The sequence below is a fragment of the Pelophylax lessonae genome (genome assembly GCF_965119305.1).
Source record: "Pelophylax lessonae genome assembly, chromosome: 13".
Classification (NCBI taxonomy): domain Eukaryota; kingdom Metazoa; phylum Chordata; class Amphibia; order Anura; family Ranidae; genus Pelophylax; species Pelophylax lessonae.
The window spans coordinates 186220-206682 of record NC_138780.1 but is presented as its reverse complement, the minus strand read 5'-3'; the positions used below and the strand labels follow the sequence as shown (position 1 = coordinate 206682).

At 48.9% G+C, this 20463-nt stretch overlaps 1 protein-coding gene across 1 annotated transcript in view; it reads right to left on the bottom strand.

The window, feature by feature from the left end:
• The window catches only part of NECTIN4 (nectin cell adhesion molecule 4), a 122570-nt gene extending 102560 nt beyond the window's left edge, over nucleotides 1–20010 (bottom strand). The window contains exon 1 of the mRNA XM_082242503.1: nucleotides 19851–20010. Within this exon, the coding sequence (XP_082098629.1) occupies nucleotides 19851–19941 (91 nt within the window). The 5' untranslated portion in view covers nucleotides 19942–20010. The remainder of the gene's footprint in view (nucleotides 1–19850) is intronic.
• Between the last annotated feature and the right edge of the window lie 453 nt (nucleotides 20011–20463).

The window sequence follows — 20463 nt, the reverse complement described above, 5'->3', positions numbered from 1 at the left end:
CAGGGGGGGGGGGAATTCATCTCACCCCTGCCAGCCATCATCCCATCTCTACATCATCTCACCCTGCCACCATCCTCCCATCTCTACATCATCTCACCCTGCCACCATCATCCCATCTCTACATCATCTCACCCTGCCACCATCATCCCATCTCTACATCATCTCACCCTGCCACCATCATCCCATCTCTACATCATCTCACCCTGCCACCATCATCCCATCTCTACATCATCTCACCCTGCCACCATCCTCCCATCTCTACATCATCTCACCCTGCCACCATCATCCCATCTCTACATCATCTCACCCTGCCACCATCATCCCATCTCTACATCATCTCACCCTGCCACCATCATCCCATCTCTACATCATCTCACCCTGCCACCATCATCCCATCTCTACATCATCTCACCCTGCCACCATCATCCCATCTCTACATCATCTCACCCTGCCACCATCATCCCATCTCTACATCATCTCACCCTGCCACCATCCTCCCATCTCTACATCATCTCACCCTGCCACCATCATCCCATCTCTACATCATCTCACCCTGCCACCCATTCACTCCCATCTCTACACATCTTCTCACCCTGCCGCCATCATCCCATCTCTACATCATCTCACCCTGCCACCATCATCCCATCTCTACATCATCTCACCCTGCCACCATCATCCCATCTCTACATCATCTCACCCTGCCACCATCCCCATCTCTACATCATCTCACCCTGCCACCATCATCCCATCTCTACATCATCTCACCCTGCCACCATCATCCCATCTCTACATCATCTCACCCTGCCACCATCATCCCATCTCTACATCATCTCACCCTGCCACCATCATCCCATCTCTACATCATCTCACCCTGCCACCATCCTCCCATCTCTACATCATCTCACCCTGCCACCATCATCCCATCTCTACATCATCTCACCCTGCCACCATCACCCATCTCTACATCATCTCACCCTGCCACCATCATCCCATCTCTACATCATCTCACCCTGCCACCATCATCCCATCTCTACATCATCTCACCCTGCCACCATCATCCCATCTCTACATCATCTCACCCTGCCACCATCATCCCATCTCTACATCATCTCACCCTGCCACCATCTCCCATCTCTACATCATCTCACCCTGCCACCATCATCCCATCTCTACATCATCTCACCCTGCCACCATCATCCCATCTCTACATCATCTCACCCTGCCACCATCATCCCATCTCTACATCATCTCACCCTGCCACCATCATCCCATCTCTACATCATCTCACCCTGCCACCATCATCCCATCTCTACATCATCTCACCCTGCCACCATCATCCCATCTCTACATCATCTCACCCTGCCACCATCCTCCCATCTCTACATCATCTCACCCTGCCACCATCATCCCATCTCTACATCATCTCACCCTGCCACCATCTCCCATCTCTACATCATCTCACCCTGCCACCATCATCCCATCTCTACATCATCTCACCCTGCCACCATCATCCCATCTCTACATCATCTCACCCTGCCACCATCATCCCATCTCTACATCATCTCACCCTGCCACCATCATCCCATCTCTACATCATCTCACCCTGCCACCATCATCCCATCTCTACATCATCTCACCCTGCCACCATCCTCCCATCTCTACATCATCTCACCCTGCCACCATCATCCCATCTCTACATCATCTCACCCTGCCACCATCATCCCATCTCTACATCATCTCACCCTGCCGCCATCATCCCATCTCTACATCATCTCACCCTGCCACCATCATCCCATCTCTACATCATCTCACCCTGCCGCCATCATCCCATCTCTACATCATCTCACCCTGCCACCATCCTCCCATCTCTACATCATCTCACCCTGCCACCATCCTCCCATCTCTACATCATCTCACCCTGCCACCATCATCCCATCTCTACATCATCTCACCCTGCCACCATCATCCCATCTCTACATCATCTCACCCTGCCACCATCCTCCCATTTCTACATCATCTCACCCTGCCGCCATCCTCCCATCTCTACATCATCTCACCCTGCCACCATCCCATCTCTACATCATCTCACCCTGCCGCCATCATCCTATCTCTACATCATCTCACCCTGCCACCATCATCCCATCTCTACATCATCTCACCCTGCCACCATCATCCCATCTCTACATCATCTCACCCTGCCGCCATCATCCCATCTCTACATCATCTCACCCTGCCACCATCCTCCCATCTCTACATCATCTCACCCTGCCACCATCCTCCCATCTCTACATCATCTCACCCTGCCACCATCATCCCATCTCTACATCACCTCACCCTGCCACCATCATCCCATCTCTACATCATCTCACCCTGCCACCATCATCCCATCTCTACATCATCTCACCCTGCCACCATCCTCCCATCTCTACATCATCTCACCCTGCCACCATCCTCCCATTTCTACATCATCTCACCCTGCCGCCATCCTCCCATCTCTACATCATCTCACCCTGCCATCATCCCATCTCTACATCATCTCACCCTGCCACCATCATCCCATCTCTACATCATCTCACCCTGCCGCCATCATCCTATCTCTACATCATCTCACCCTGCCACCATCCCATCTCTACATCATCTCACCCTGCCACCATCATCCCATCTCTACATCATCTCACCCTGCCACCATCCTCCCATCTCTACATCATCTCACCCTGCCACCATCATTCCATCTCTACATCATCTCACCCTGCCACCATCCCATCTCTACATCATCTCACCCTGCCACCATCATCCCATCTCTACATCATCTCACCCTGCCGCCATCATCCTATCTCTACATCATCTCACCCTGCCACCATCCTCCCATCTCTACATCATCTCACCCTGCCACCATCCCATCTCTACATCATCTCACCCTGCCACCATCATCCCATCTCTACATCATCTCACCCTGCCACCATCATCCCATCTCTACATCATCTCACCCTGCCACCATCATCCCATCTCTACATCATCTCACCCTGCCACCATCATCCCATCTCTACATCATCTCACCCTGCCACCATCCTCCCATCTCTACATCATCTCACCCTGCCACCATCATCCCATCTCTACATCATCTAACCCTGCCACCATCCCATCTCTACATCATCTCACCCTGCCACCATCATCCCATCTCTATATCATCTCACCCTGCCACCATCATCCCATCTCTATATCATCTCACCCTGCCACCATCATCCCATCTCTACATCATCTCACCCTGCCACCATCATCCCATCTCTACATCATATATCTCACCCTGCCGCCATCCTCCCATCTCTACATCATCTCACCCTGCCACCATCATCCCATCTCTACATCATCTCACCCTGCCACCATCATCCCATCTCTACATCATCTCACCCTGCCACCATCATCCCATCTCTACATCATCTCACCCTGCCACCATCATCCCATCTCTACATCATCTCACCCTGCCACCATCATCCCATCTCTACATCATCTCACCCTGCCACCATCATCCCATCTCTACATCATCTCACCCTGCCACCATCCTCCCATCTCTACATCATCTCACCCTGCCACCATCATCCCATCTCTACATCATCTCACCCTGCCACCATCCCATCTCTACATCATCTCACCCTGCCACCATCATCCCATCTCTACATCATCTCACCCTGCCACCATCATCCCATCTCTACATCATCTCACCCTGCCACCATCATCCCATCTCTACATCATCTCACCCTGCCACCATCATCCCATCTCTACATCATCTCACCCTGCCACCATCATCCCATCTCTACATCATCTCACCCTGCCACCATCCTCCCATCTCTACATCATCTCACCCTGCCACCATCATCCCATCTCTACATCATCTCACCCTGCCACCATCATCCCATCTCTACATCATCTCACCCTGCCGCCATCATCCCATCTCTACATCATCTCACCCTGCCACCATCATCCCATCTCTACATCATCTCACCCTGCCGCCATCATCCCATCTCTACATCATCTCACCCTGCCACCATCCTCCCATCTCTACATCATCTCACCCTGCCACCATCCTCCCATCTCTACATCATCTCACCCTGCCACCATCATCCCATCTCTACATCATCTCACCCTGCCACCATCATCCCATCTCTACATCATCTCACCCTGCCACCATCCTCCCATTTCTACATCATCTCACCCTGCCGCCATCCTCCCATCTCTACATCATCTCACCCTGCCACCATCCCATCTCTACATCATCTCACCCTGCCGCCATCATCCTATCTCTACATCATCTCACCCTGCCACCATCATCCCATCTCTACATCATCTCACCCTGCCACCATCATCCCATCTCTACATCATCTCACCCTGCCGCCATCATCCTATCTCTACATCATCTCACCCTGCCGCTATCATCCCATCTCTACATCATCTCACCCTGCCGCCATCATCCCATCTCTACATCATCTCACCCTGCCACCATCCCATCTCTACATCATCTCACCCTGCCGCCATCATCCCATCTCTACATCATCTCACCCTGCCACCATCCCATCTCTACATCATCTCACCCTGCCGCCATCATCCCATCTCTACATCATCTCACCCTGCCACCATCATCCTATCTTTACATCATCTCACCCTGCCGCCATCATCCCATCTCTACATCATCTCACCCTGCCACCATCCCATCTCTACATCATCTCACCCTGCCACCATCATCCCATCTCTACATCATCTCACCCTGCCACCATCATCCCATCTCTACATCATCTCACCCTGCCATCATCCCATCTCTACATCATCTCACCCTGCCACCATCATCCCATCTCTACATCATCTCACCCTGCCACCATCCTCCCATCTCTACATCATCTCACCCTGCCGCCATCATCCTATCTCTACATCATCTCACCCTGCCGCCATCCTCCCATCTCTACATCATCTCACCCTGCCACCATCATCTCATCTCTACATCATCTCACCCTGCCACCATCATCCCATCTCTACATCATCTCACCCTGCCACCATCATCCCATCTCTACATCATCTCACCCTGCTACCATCATCCCATCTCTACATCATCTCACCCTGCCACCATCATCCCATCTCTACATCATCTCACCCTGCCACCATCATCCCATCTCTACATCATCTCACCCTGCCGCCATCATCCTATCTCTACATCATCTCACCCTGCCGCCACCATCCCATCTCTACATCATCTCACCCTGCCACCATCATCCCATCTCTACATCATCTCACCCTGCCACCATCATCCTATCTCTACATCATCTCACCCTGCCACCATCATCCCATCTCTACATCATCTCACCCTGCCACCATCATCCCATCTCTACATCATCTCACCCTGCCGCCATCATCCTATCTCTACATCATCTCACCCTGCCGCCATCATCCCATCTCTACATCATCTCACCCTGCCACCATCCTCCCATCTCTACATCACCTCACCCTGCCACCATCATCCCATCTCTACATCATCTCACCCTGCCACCATCATCCCATCTCTACATCATCTCACCCTGCCACCATCCTCCCATCTCTACATCATCTCACCCTGCCACCATCATCCCATCTCTACATCATCTCACCCTGCCGCCATCCTCCCATCTCTACATCATCTCACCCTGCCGCCATCATCCCATCTCTACATCATCTCACCCTGCCACCATCCTCCCATCTCTACATCATCTCACCCTGCCACCATCATCCCATCTCTACATCATCTCACCCTGCCGCCATCATCCCATCTCTACATCATCTCACCCTGCCACCATCATCCCATCTCTACATCATCTCACCCTGCCACCATCATCCCATCTCTACATCATCTCACCCTGCCACCATCATCCCATCTCTACATCATCTCACCCTGCCACCATCCTCCCATCTCTACATCATCTCACCCTGCCACCATCATCCCATCTACACATCATCTCACCCTGCCACCATCATCCCATCTCTACATTATCTCACCCTGCCATCATCCCATCTCTACATCATCTCACCCTGCCACCATCATCCCATCTCTACATTATCTCACCCTGCCACCATCCTCCCATCTCTACATCATCTCACCCTGCCACCGTCATCCCATCTCTACATCATCTCACCCTGCCACCATCATCCCATCTCTACATCATCTCACCCTGCCGCCATCATCCCATCTCTACATCATCTCACCCTGCCACCATCATCCCATCTCTACATCATCTCACCCTGCCACCATCATCCCATCTCTACATCATCTCACCCTGCCACCATCATCCCATCTCTACATCATCTCACCCTGCCACCATCCTCCCATCTCTACATCATCTCACCCTGCCACCATCATCCCATCTACACATCATCTCACCCTGCCACCATCATCCCATCTCTACATTATCTCACCCTGCCATCATCCCATCTCTACATCATCTCACCCTGCCACCATCATCCCATCTCTACATCATCTCACCCTGCCACCATCATCCCATCTCTACATCATCTCACCCTGCCACCATCATCCCATCTCTACATCATCTCACCCTGCCACCATCCTCCCATCTCTACATCATCTCACCCTGCCACCATCATCCCATCTCTACATCATCTCACCCTGCCACCATCATCCCATCTCTACATTATCTCACCCTGCCATCATCCCATCTCTACATCATCTCACCCTGCCACCATCATCCCATCTCTACATTATCTCACCCTGCCACCATCCTCCCATCTCTACATCATCTCACCCTGCCACCGTCATCCCATCTCTACATCATCTCACCCTGCCACCATCATCCCATCTCTACATCATCTCACCCTGCCACCATCCTCCCATCTCTACATCATCTCACCCTGCCACCATCATCCTATCTCTACATCATCTCACCCTGCCACCATCATCCCATCTCTACATCATCTCACCCTGCCACCATCATCCCATCTCTACATCATCTCACCCTGCCACCATCATCCCATCCTCTCGCCAATTTGTTCTGCTGCTCTCTCTTCTCATATCCATATTCTGATAACCTTACCCTCCCATTCTTCTCTCCCTCCATGATCTCATTTCTATAATTTCTCACCCTGCCACCTTCATATCATCCTCTCTCCACCCGATTCTGCCACCCTCCCATCTCATAATCCTATAACCTTACCCTCATATTCTCTACTCCCACCATCATCTCATCTCTACAATATCTCATTCTGCCACCATCATGCCATCCTTTCACTGCATTATTCTGCCACCTCCCCGTCTCCTATCCCTTAATCTCATACATTTACCCTCACTTTCTCTGCTCTTTCCATCAACTCATATTCCCATTACTTTACCCTCCAATCCACCACTATTCCCATCACCTGTCCTACTATTATCCAAATACCCTGTTGTTTTATTCTCTCATCAAATTATTCCATTACTCCCACCACATATTTTCACATCCCCTAATTCTATCAATTTATTTTTCAATCCTCCATCATCATTCCCATCATCTTCCTACTTTCCTTCCATTATTTTCATCATCATTCCCATTATCTTCCTACTTTCCTTCTATGATTTTCATCATCATTCCCATCATCTTCCTACTTTCCTTCCATTATTTTCATCATCACTCCCATCATCTTACTACTTCCCTTCCATGATTTTCATCATCACTCCCATCATCTTCCTACTTTCCTTCCATAAGTTTTCATCATCATTCCCATTATCTTCCTACTTCCCTTCCACGATTTTCATCTTTTCATCATCATTCCCATCATCTTCCTACTTTCCTTCCATTATTTTCATCATCATTCCCATCATCTTCCTACTTTCCTTCCATTATTTTCATCATCATTCCCATCATCTTCCTACTTTCCTTCCATTATTTTCATCATCATTCCCATCATCTTCCTACTTTCCTTCCATTATTTTCATCATCATTCCCATCATCTTCCTACTTTCCTTCCATTATTTTCATCATCATTCCCATCATCTTCCTACTTTCCTTCCATTATTTTCATCATCATTCCCATCATCTTCCTACTTTCCTTCCATTATTTTCATCATCATTCCCATCATCTTCCTACTTTCCTTCTATGATTTTGATCATCACTCCCATCATCTTCCTACTTTCCTTCTATGATTCTCATCATCACTCCCATCATCTTCCTACTTTCCTTCCGTGATTTTCATCATCACTCCCATCATCTTCCTACTTTCCTTCTATGATTTTCATCATCATTCCCATCATCTTCCTACTTTCCTTTCATTATTTTCATCATTCCTATCATCTACCTACTTTCCTTCCATTATTTTCATCATCACTCCCATCATCTTACTACTTCCCTTGCATGATTTTCATCATCACTTCCATCATCTTCCTACTTTCCTTCCATTATTTTCATCATCATTCCCATCATCTTCCTACTTTCCTGCTGTGATTCTCATCATCATTCCCATCATCTCCCAGCATTGTACGGTAGTATGGGCCCGATCATAGTGGCAGTGAAAGTAGATATCTACATAGACTTAGTGAAAGGCTTGGCTGGTAAAATTCTTCTCAGTAGAAATACGTTTAGGTTTGAATAGTCATGCCAGGACTTTTGTTTTCGGCTAGATAGGCAACAATAGTAAGCCTATGGAACATTTGCATGACTGTCTGAAGCTCAGGCTAAGTAATTGATCAGACAGAACAAGAATAAAGCCAAGAATCTACTGAGACCCCTCGTCTCTCCGGTTCCCCACTCACAAGCAGAAAGTACGATGCCCAAGCAGGCTGCGATTATTGGTTGGTAGACAGTTGAAAGTGGCACCTCAGGGTGATCAGGTTATACATACTTGGGTGTGTATGTATTGTGGAGATTATATATATATATATATACTATATAATCAAAAGTATTGGGACACCTGCCTTTACATGAACTTTAATGACCACAGAGTCCTGACCTCAACCCGATAGAACACCTTTTAGATGAATTAGAGCGGAGACTGCGAGCCAGGCCTTTTCATCCAACATCAGAGCCTGACCTCACAAATGCTCTTCTTGAAGAATGGTGAAACATTCCCATAGACACTCCTAAACCTTGTGGACGGCCTTCCCAGAAGAGTTGAAGCTGTTATAGCTGCAAAGGGCGGAGCCAACTCAATATTGAACCCTACGGAGTAAGACTGGGGGGTCATTAAAGTTCATGTGTGTGTAAAGGCCGGCGTCCCAATACTTTGGGAAGTATGGTGTATGTGTATGTATTGTGGATATACTATGTGGATATATATATATATATAGAGAAGAAATGAGTATCAGGTTTAGTGTGTGACCCCCAACATGCCGGCACATTATTGGGGGGGGATTGATAAAACGTGTGACATTGGGGCGATACCCGGACTGTACTGACAATCAGAGGCATTGATGGTTACACCGATGTTCATATCAATAATACACAATATGGAAAGGGCAGAAAATGTTGTATTTCTAGATAATAAAAGTCCCATGAATCCCGCAGTGCAGAGCAGTGAGTGTGCAGAGCAGGCCATGTTTATCTGACCCTCCCTGTCTATTGTGGAATATTTGATGAGTCAATACCAGGAATGGGACGGCTGTACTGTTTGGAAGGATTAGAATGTTTTCTGTTCAGGCCTTTCACTGCATGCCATTGCCTCATGTTTGTTTAATTCAGCCAACTACTCCGGGAGACGGAACACCCGGCCAAGTGGATGTGATACCGGGCACATTATGCCACCCAGGCCTGCTGCTCAACTATGTCACAATCACACCTGAGGAAGACGGAGCCGCCTCTCTGCTGCTTTGTGTCTGGGCTGGCCCACCTGACGACTCCACCTGAGACGGGATATCTCTGGTTCAGCCCTGACAGCTGAGCTGGGGACTGCTATGTCACACAGGCCAAGCAATCTCCATACACCTGTATGACAGGTAACTGGGAGTTCTATATCACACAGGCCCAGCACTCTCCATACACCTGTATGACAGGTAACTGGGGAGTGCTATATCACACAGGCCCAGCAATCTCCATACACCTGTATGACAGGTAACTGGGGAGTGCTATATCACACAGGCCAAGCAATCTCCATACACCTGTATGACAGGTAACTGGGAGTGCTATATCACACAGGCCAAGCAATCTCCATACACCTGTATGACAGGTAACTGGGGAGTGCTATATCACACAGGCCCAGCAATCTCCATACACCTGTATGACAGGTAACTGGGGAGTGCTATATCACACAGGCCAAGCAATCTCCATACACCTGTATGACAGGTAACTGGGGAGTGCTATATCACACAGGCCAAGCAATCTCCATACACCTGTATGACAGGTAACTGGGGAATGCTATATCACACAGACCCATCACTCTCCATACACCTGTATGACAGGTAACTGGGAGTGCTATATCACACAGACCCATCACTCTCCATACACCTGTATGACAGGTAACTGGGAGTGCTATATCACACAGGCCAAGCACTCTCCATACACCTGTATGACAGGTAAGTGGGGAGTGCTATATCACACAGGCCCAGCACTCTCCATACACCTGTATGACAGGTAACTGGGAGTGCTATATCACACAGGCCAAGCAATCTCCATACACCTGTATGACAGGTAACTGGGAGTGCTATATCACACAGGCCAAGCAATCTCCATACACCTGTATGACAGGTAACTGGGGAGTGCTATATCACACAGGCCCAGCACTCTCCATACACCTGTATGACAGGTAACTGGGAGTGCTATATCACACAGGCCAAGCAATCTCCATACACCTGTATGACAGGTAACTGGGAGTGCTATATCACACAGGCCAAGCAATCTCCATACACCTGTATGACAGGTAACTGGGGAGTGCTATATCACACAGGCCAAGCAATCTCCATACACCTGTATGACAGGTAACTGGGAGTGCTATATCACACAGGCCAAGCAATCTCCATACACCTGTATGACAGGTAACTGGGGAGTGCTATATCACACAGGCCAAGCAATCTCCATACACCTGTATGACAGGTAACTGGGGAATGCTATATCACACAGACCCATCACTCTCCATACACCTGTATGACAGGTAACTGGGAGTGCTATATCACACAGGCCAAGCAATCTCCATACACCTGTATGACAGGTAACTGGGGAGTGCTATATCACACAGGCCCAGTAATCTCCATACACCTGGCGCTCTCCATACACCTGTATGACAGGTAACTGGGGAATGCTATATCACACAGGCCCAGCGCTCTCCATACACCTGTATGACAGGTAACTGGGAGTGCTATATCACACAGGTCCAGCGCTCTCCATACACCCCCCAACCAGAGGGAGGAGGGTGAGGCGGACCTCATGTTACAGATAGGATTTGCAGCAAGGATGGGAAATGTCATTATAATGGGGGACTTTAATTATCCAGATATAGACTGGGCAGAAGGAACCGCGCATTCAGCCAAGGCTAGGCAGTTCCTAAATGTTTTGCAGGACAATTTCATGGGTCAGATGGTGAATGCACCGACAAGAAACAATGCAGTACTTGACCTACTGATTACCAACAATACAGACCTGCTCACGGATATAGAAATACGGGACAACTTAGGGAACAGTGACCATAGGTCAATTGGTTTCAGTATTAATTACAGTAATAGGAAACACAAGGGTAGTATAAGGACACTGAATTTCAAAAGAGCCAATTTCCCTAAACTGCGCTCGCTGCTAGAAAATATCAAATGGGATAGAACCCTGGGAACAAAGAACACGGAGGAAAAATGGGAGTGCTTCAAGAGCATACTTAACAAGGGGGTGGGCCAGTGCATCCCACAGGGAAATAAATTTAAAAGAGCAAAATTAAACCCTGGGTGGCTAAACTCCAACATAAAAATGTATATTAGAGCTAAAGAAAAGGCCTTCAAAAAATACAAGACTGAGGGGTCATTGGCAGCATTTAAGCATTACAAAGAGTGTAATAAGAAATGTAAAGACGAAATCAGGGCGGCTAAAATAGAACACGAGAGACATATAGCGGAGGAGAGTAAAAAGAACCTCAAGAAATTCTTTAAGTATATAAACAGTAGGAAAGCGAGGCCAGAACACATTGGCCCCATAAAAGATGACAAAGGAAATTTGGCCACAGAGGACAGAGAAAAGGCAGAAGTGTTAAATAATTTCTTCTCTTCAGTCTTCACAAAGGAATCGGGGGGCTACATGAACCCAGCTTGTAAGGCCAAACTAAATAATACACCTCAGGAAGTGCCGCCATGGCTAACAGAAGATAGACTTAGAGCTAAACTAGAGAAACTTAACACAAATAAATACCCGGGACCGGATGGCTTGCACCCGAGGGTTCTTAAAGAGCTCAGCCAGGTGATTGCCAGACCATTATTCTTGATCTTTAAGGATAGTTTACAGACGGGTATGGTGCCAGCTGATTGGAAAAAAGCCAACGTGGTACCAATATTTAAAAAGGGGCCGAGATGTATCCCGGGTAACTATAGGCCGATCAGCCTAACATCAGTAGTCTGCAAGATTTTGGAGGGGATGTTAAGGGACCACATACAAGACTTTAGTAATGAAAACGGTATTATAAGTAGTAATCAGCATGGATTCATGAAAAATCGTTCTTGCCAAACCAATCTATTAACCTTCTATGATGAAGTGAGCAGCCACCTAGATAAAGGTAAGCCTGTGGATGTGGTGTATCTGGATAAAGGAAGGTCTGTGGATGTGGTGTATCTGGATAAAGGAAGGTCTGTGGATGTGGTGTATCTGGATAAAGGAAGGTCTGTGGATGTGGTGTATCTGGATAAAGGAAGGTCTGTGGATGTGGTGTATCTGGATAAAGGTAAGCCTGTGGATGTGGTGTATCTGGACTTTGCAAAGGCCTTTGACACCGTTCCCCACAAACGCTTACTGTACAAACTAAGGAAGGTAGGTATGGACCATAAGGTGAGTACCTGGATAGAGAACTGGCTCCAGGGGAGAGTACAGAGGGTGGTGATTAATAGGGAGTACTCGGATTGGGCGGGTGTGGAAAGTGGGGTCCCCCAGGGTTCGGTCCTGGGACCAATCCTGTTTAATTTATTCATAAATGATCTAGAGGAGGGGATATCGAGTACAATCTCAGTATGCCGATATCTTCTATGCAGGATGTGGAAACCTTGCAAGCGGACCTGAACAAAATAACGGGGTGGGCAACTACATGGCAGATGAGGTTTAATGTAGAAAAATGTAAAGTAATGCACTTGGGTGCCAGAAACCAGAAAGCAAGCTACTCACTAGGGGGGGAACCTCTGGGTGAGTCTAGGATGGAAAAGGACCTGGGGGTACTGGTAGACAACAGGCTTGGCAGTGGCATGCAATGCCAAGCCGCCGCAAGCAAAGCCAACAGAATACTGGGATGTATAAAAAAGGGGATTCACTCCAGAAATAAAGAGATTATTCTCCCGCTCTACAAGACTCTGGTCCGGCCACATCTGGAGTATGCTGTCCAGTTCTGGGCACCGGTCCTCAGGAAGGATGTGCTGGAACTGGAGAAAGTCCAGAGAAGGGCAACAAAAATAATTAGGGGAATGGAGGGCATCGGCTATGAGGAAAGACTACAAGCACTGAACTTATTCTCTCTGGAGAAGAGACGATTGAGGGGGGATATGATATCAATGTACAAATACTGTACTGGTGACCCGAGCATAAGGAACAAACTATTCAGAGAAAGGAGATACAATAAGACACGTGGCCACTCACTAAAACTAGAGGAAAGGCGGTTTAACCTTAAAGTGTGAAGGGGGTTCTTCACTGTAAGAGCGGTAAGGATGTGGAATTCTCTTCCACAAGCAGTCGTATCAGCAGGGAGCATTGATAGTTTCAAAAAACTATTAGATGGACACCTTAAAGACCACAACATACAGGGGTATACAATGTACAACATACAGGGGTATACAATGTACAACATACCGGGGGTATACAATGTACAACATACAGGGGTATACAATGTACAACATACAGGGGTATACAATGTACGGTTAAAAGCAAACACACACACACATCATAGGTTGAACTGGATGGACTGATATCTTTTTTCAACCTCACTAACTATGTAACCTGTATGACAGGTAACTGGGAGTTCTATATCACACAGTTCTAGCGCTCTCCATACACCTGTATGACAGGTAAGTGGGGAGTGCTATATCACACAGGCCAAGCACTCTCCATACACCTGGCGCTCTCCAAACACCTGTATGACAGGTAACTGGGAGTGCTATATCACACAGTTCCAGCGCTCTCCATACACCTGTATGACAGGTAACTGGGAGTGCTATATCACACAGGCCTAGAACTCTTCATACACCTGTATGACAGGTAACTGGGAGTGCTATATCACACAGGCCCAGCAATCTTCATACACCATACAGGATGCAGACTCCAAATGTTATATGGGAGAGGCTATAGCATCAAGGCACTGCATTCTCCACACACATGTGACCATGGGGCCCACCTTGGACAGGTAAATGAGGAAGGCTCTATCACAGGCCCGGCACACTCCACTCACCTGTATAAGCGTGGACCTCACCTGTGACAGGTGACTGACAGTACTGACAGTCCATCTGACCCAACACCCTCCATACTGACAGTCTGTCTACCCAACACCCCCCATACTGAAAGTCTGTCCGACCCAACACCCCCATACTGACAGTCCGTCTGACCAAATCCCCCCATACTGACAGTCCATCTGACCCAACCCTCTCCATACTGACAGTCGTTCTGACCCAACATCACCTATACTTACAGCCTGTCTGACCCAACACCTCTCATATTGAAAGTCTATCTGACCCAACAACCCCTATACTGACAGTCCGGCTGACCCAACACCCTCCATACTGACCTGACAGTCCATCTGACCCAACTCTTTGCATACTGACAGTCCATCTGACCTAACCCTCTCCATAATGACAGTCGGTCTACCCAACACCCCCCATACTGACAGTCTGTCTGACCCAACATCCCCATACTGACAGTCCGTCTGACCCAACACCCCCATACTGACAGTCCGTCTGACCCAACACCCCCATACTGACAGTCCGTCTGACCCAACACCCCTCATATTGAAAGTCTATCTGACCCAACACCCCCTATACGGACAGTCCATCTGACCCAACACCATTCATGCTGACAGTTCGTTGGATCCTACACCCCCCATACTGACAGTCCGTCTGACCCAACACCCTCCATACTGATAGTCTGTCTGACTCAAAACTCCCATACTGACAGTCCATCTGACCCAACACCCCCATACAGATAGTCCATTTGACCCAACACCCCCCATACTGACCGTTCATCTGACCCAACATCCCCATACTGACAGTTTGTCTGACCCAACATCCTCCATTCTGACAGTCAATCGGACCCAACACCCCCATACTGACAGTCCATCTGATCCAACACCTTCCATACTGTCAGTCCGTTTTACCCAATACCCACATACTGACAGTCCGTCTGGCCCAACACCCTCCATACTGACAGTCCATCTGACCCAACACCCCCCATACTGACAGTCTGTCTGACCCAACATCCCCATACTGACAGTCCGTCTGACCCAACACCCCCATACTGACAGTCCGTCTGACCCAACACCCCCATACTGACAGTCCGTCTGACCCAACACCCCTCATATTGAAAGTCTATCTGACCCAACACCCCCTATACGGACAGTCCATCTGACCCAACACCATTCATGCTGACAGTTCGTTGGATCCTACACCCCCCATACTGACAGTCCGTCTGACCCAACACCCTCCATACTGATAGTCTGTCTGACTCAAAACTCCCATACTGACAGTCCATCTGACCCAACACCCCCATACAGATAGTCCATTTGACCCAACACCCCCCATACTGACCGTTCATCTGACCCAACATCCCCATACTGACAGTTTGTCTGACCCAACATCCTCCATTCTGACAGTCAATCGGACCCAACACCCCCATACTGACAGTCCATCTGATCCAACACCTTCCATACTGTCAGTCCGTTTTACCCAATACCCACATACTGACAGTCCGTCTGGCCCAACACCCTCCATACTGACAGTCCATCTGACCCAACACCCCCCATACTGACAGTCTGTCTGACCCAACATCCCCATACTGACAGTCCGTCTGACCCAACACCCCCATACTGACAGTCCGTCTGACCCAACACCCCCATACTGACAGTCTGTCTGACCCAACACCCCTCATATTGAAAGTCTATCTGACCCAACACCCCCTATACGGACAGTTCATCTGACCCAACACCCTTCATGCTGACAGTTCGTTGGATCCTACACCCCCCATACTGACAGTCCGTCTGACCCAACACCCTCCATACTGATAGTCTGTCTGACTCAAAACTCCCATACTGACAGTCCATCTGACCCAACACCCCCATACAGATAGTCCATTTGACCCAACACCCCCCATACTGACCGTTCATCTGACCCAACATCCCCATACTGACAGTCTGTCTGACCCAACATCCTCCATTCTGACAGTCAATCGGACCCAACACCCCCATACTGACAGTCCATCTGATCCAACACCTTCCATACTGTCAGTCCGTTTTACCCAACACCCTCCATACTGACTGTCCATCTGATCCAACACCCTCCATACTGACAGTCCATCTGACCCAACACCCCCCATACTGACAGTCCGTCTGACCCAACACCCCCCATACCGATAGTCCATTTGACCCAACACCCCCCATACTGACCGTTCATCTGACCCAACATCCCCATTCTGACAGTCAATCGGACCCAACACCCCCATACTGACAGTCCATCTGATCCAACACCCTCCATACTGTCAGTCCGTTTTACCCAATACCCCCATACTGACAGTCCGTCTGGCCCAACACCCCCATACTGACAGTCCATCTGATCCAACACCCTCCATACTGTCAGTCCGTTTTACCCAATACCCCCATACTGACAGTCCGTCTGGCCCAACACCCTCCATACTGACAGTCCATCTGACCCAACACCCTCCATACTGACTGTCCATCTGATCCAACACCCTCCATACTGACAGTCCGTCTGACCCAACACCCCCCATACCGATAGTCCATTTGACCCAACACCCCCCATACTGACCATTCATCTGACCCAACATCCCCATTCTGACAGTCCATCTGACCCAACACCCTCCATACTGACAGTCCGTCTGACCCAACACCCTCCATACTGACAGTCCGTCTGACCCAACACCCTCCATACTGACAGTCCGTCTGACCCAACACCCCCATACTGACAGTCCATCTGACCCAACACCCTCCATACTGACAGTCCATCTGACCCAACACCCCCCATACCGATAGTCCATTTGACCCAACACCCCCCATACTTACCATTCATCTGACCCAACATCCCCATACTGACAGTCTGTCTGACCCAACATCCTCCATTCTGACAGTCAATCGGACCCAACACCCCCATACTGACAGTCCATCTGACCCAACACCCTCCATACTGACAATCAATCTGACCCAACATCCTCCATTCTGACAGTCAATCGGACCCAACACCCCCCATACTGGCAGTCCATCTGACCCAACACCCCCCATACTGGCAGTCCATCTGACCCAACACCCCCATACTGACAGTCCACACTGACGTAACACCCCCCATACTGATAGAAGATCCTATTCTGCCCCAGCCCCCCCCCCCCCTTTCCCGATACCGACAGAGCTCAGCCAACTCTCACAGCTCCTCTACTAAACCTTTAATTACAGTGTAAAAGGAAGGCTGGAACCTTTTACGAGGAATTCAGTCAGATCTGGCGTGTTATAAACTCCGGCAGCCCATCAGAGGCCTGCGTGACACCAAAAGTGGCCTGTAGATGCGACTGTCACCCTAGAATTATGAATCATGATGACATAGGAATGCTTCGTGTATTTGTCACCCCGCTTCATGGACATTTCTCAATCATAACGAGTGATACATTGTAATCTCTGCAAGAAATACTGAGCCCAAGAGCTTACATTCTGAATCAATGGAAGGTTATGGGCAGCTGAAGCAGGACAGAACTGTTCTCCAAGCCACAGCCCCCCTTTATATAGAATCAATATAGTCAAGGTGAAGAGATATATAGAAGCAGTCAAGGTGCCGGCTCTGTGGACGTCATCCTGATCCTTGTGTCACCACCATGTAGGCACCAGAAACAAGCATGCAGCAAGTGAAGCGTTTAACCTGAAAAATGTCCTGAGTTCTCACCTGACCCGACACCAATATGTATGAACATTGATCCAGCGGGATGGAGATGACACCCCTGGAGCATGCACAGTAATGGCAGCTCCTGGATGTCCCTCACATTTCCTTTCATAAAAATTGTGAAAATGAAAGTTTACAGAAGTGAGGTGTCAGCCCTGCCTTCTCCTTTTCTGTACTAACAGGCTTGCCTTGTCCTAGTGATTCCTCTCATTTACTGAGTTAATGCCAGATCCAATGTTCTGACTATTCCTTTGTTTATGTGTTATCTGGTCAGAGCCCTCCCCTCCCCCCCTCCTCAGGGTAACTTCACCTCCTAAAATATCCACCGAGTGTCCAACCAATCCCCATATTATATGTGGTCAGAGCCCTCCCCCCCTCCGGGTAACTTCACCCCCTAAAATATCCACCCAGTGTCCAACCATTCCCCATATTATATGTGGTGAGAGCCCTCCCCCCCCTCAGGGTAACTTCACCCCCTAAAATATCCACCCAGTGTCCACCAATTCCCCATATTATATGTGGTGAGAGCCCTCCCCCCCTCAGGGTAACTTCACCCCCTAAAATATCCACCCAGTGTCCACCCATTCCTCATATTATATGTGGTCAGAGCCCTCCCCCCCTCGGGGTAACTTCACCCCCTAAAATATCCACCCAGTGTCCAACGAATACCCATATTATATGTGGTCAGAGCCCTCCCTCGAGAGTAGCTTCACCCCTTAAAATACTCGCCCAAAGAGAAACCACAATTTCCATTGCCAAGTCTACAAGGGAGAGTAAACCTGCCTATAAGATAGACTTACTGAGACCTCCATATAGGAGAGACATCCTGAGACCTCCATATAGGAGAGACATCCTGAGACCTCCATATAGGAGAGACATCTATATAGGAGAGACATCCTGAGACTTCTATATAGGAGGAACATTGAGAGACCTCTATATAGGAGAGACATCCAGAGACCTATATATAGGAGAGACATCCTGAGACTTCCATATAGGAGAGACATCCTGAGACTTCCATATAGGAGAGACATCTATATAGGAGAGACATCCTGAGACTTCTATATAGGAGGAACATTGAGAGACCTCTATATAGGAGAGACATCCTGAGACCTCTATATAGGAGAGACATCCTGAGACCTCCGTATAAGAGAGACATCCAGAGACCTCCATATAGGAGAGACATTGAGAGACCTCCATATAGGAGAGACATCTATATAGGAGAGACATCCTGAGACCTCTATATAGGAGGAACATTGAGAGACCTCTATATAGGAGAGACATCCCGAGACCTCCGTATAAGAGAGACATCCAGAGACCTATATATAGGAGAGACATCCTGAGACCTCTATATAGGAGAGACATCTATATAGGAGAGACATCTATATAGGAGAGATTTCCTGAGACCTCTTTATAGGAGGAACATTGAGAGACCGCAGTCTAGGAGAGGTATTGCCAGACCTGTTCATAGGAAGTATAGAGGCAGACATTCAGTGCCCCCAACACACACAATGGTGGTACTCCCAGCACCCACAATGGTGGTACTCCCAGCACCCACACTGGTGGTACTCCCATCTGTAAACAGTTTATATATCAGTGTCCTACCTGTAAAGCAGAGGAAAAGAAGCAGCAGGACCCTCAGATGGTGGCAGATCCTGGGGGGCCACAGTGGGGGGTGGCGGGGTCCTGGTGACATGGTGGCTGTACTTGTTGTAGGGTCAGACGCTGAATGCAGGGCGAGGAGGGTGTCACTGTCTCTGCGTCTCACTCAGGGAAGGATTAGAAAACTAAACCGACCAGTTCTACAATATGGAGCCATTCCGGAGAAGGGAGGGGAGGGGCGAGGGTGACAAATCTACAAAAACATGAAGAGACGTTACCCACGGTGCAAGTCACCCCGATACACCCCGATACACCCTGATACACCCCAACCTCACCTATCACCCCCATACACCCCAACCTCACCTATCCCCCCCATACACCCCAACCTCACCTATCACCCCAATACACCCTGATAACCCCAACCTCACCTATCCCCCCCATACACCCCAACCTCACCTATCACCCCAATACACCCTGATAACCCCAACCTCACCTATCCCCCCCATACACCCCAACCTCACCTATCACCCCAATACACCCTGATAACCCCAACCTCACCTATCACCCCCATACACCCCAACCTCACCTATCACCCCCATACACCCCAACCTCACCT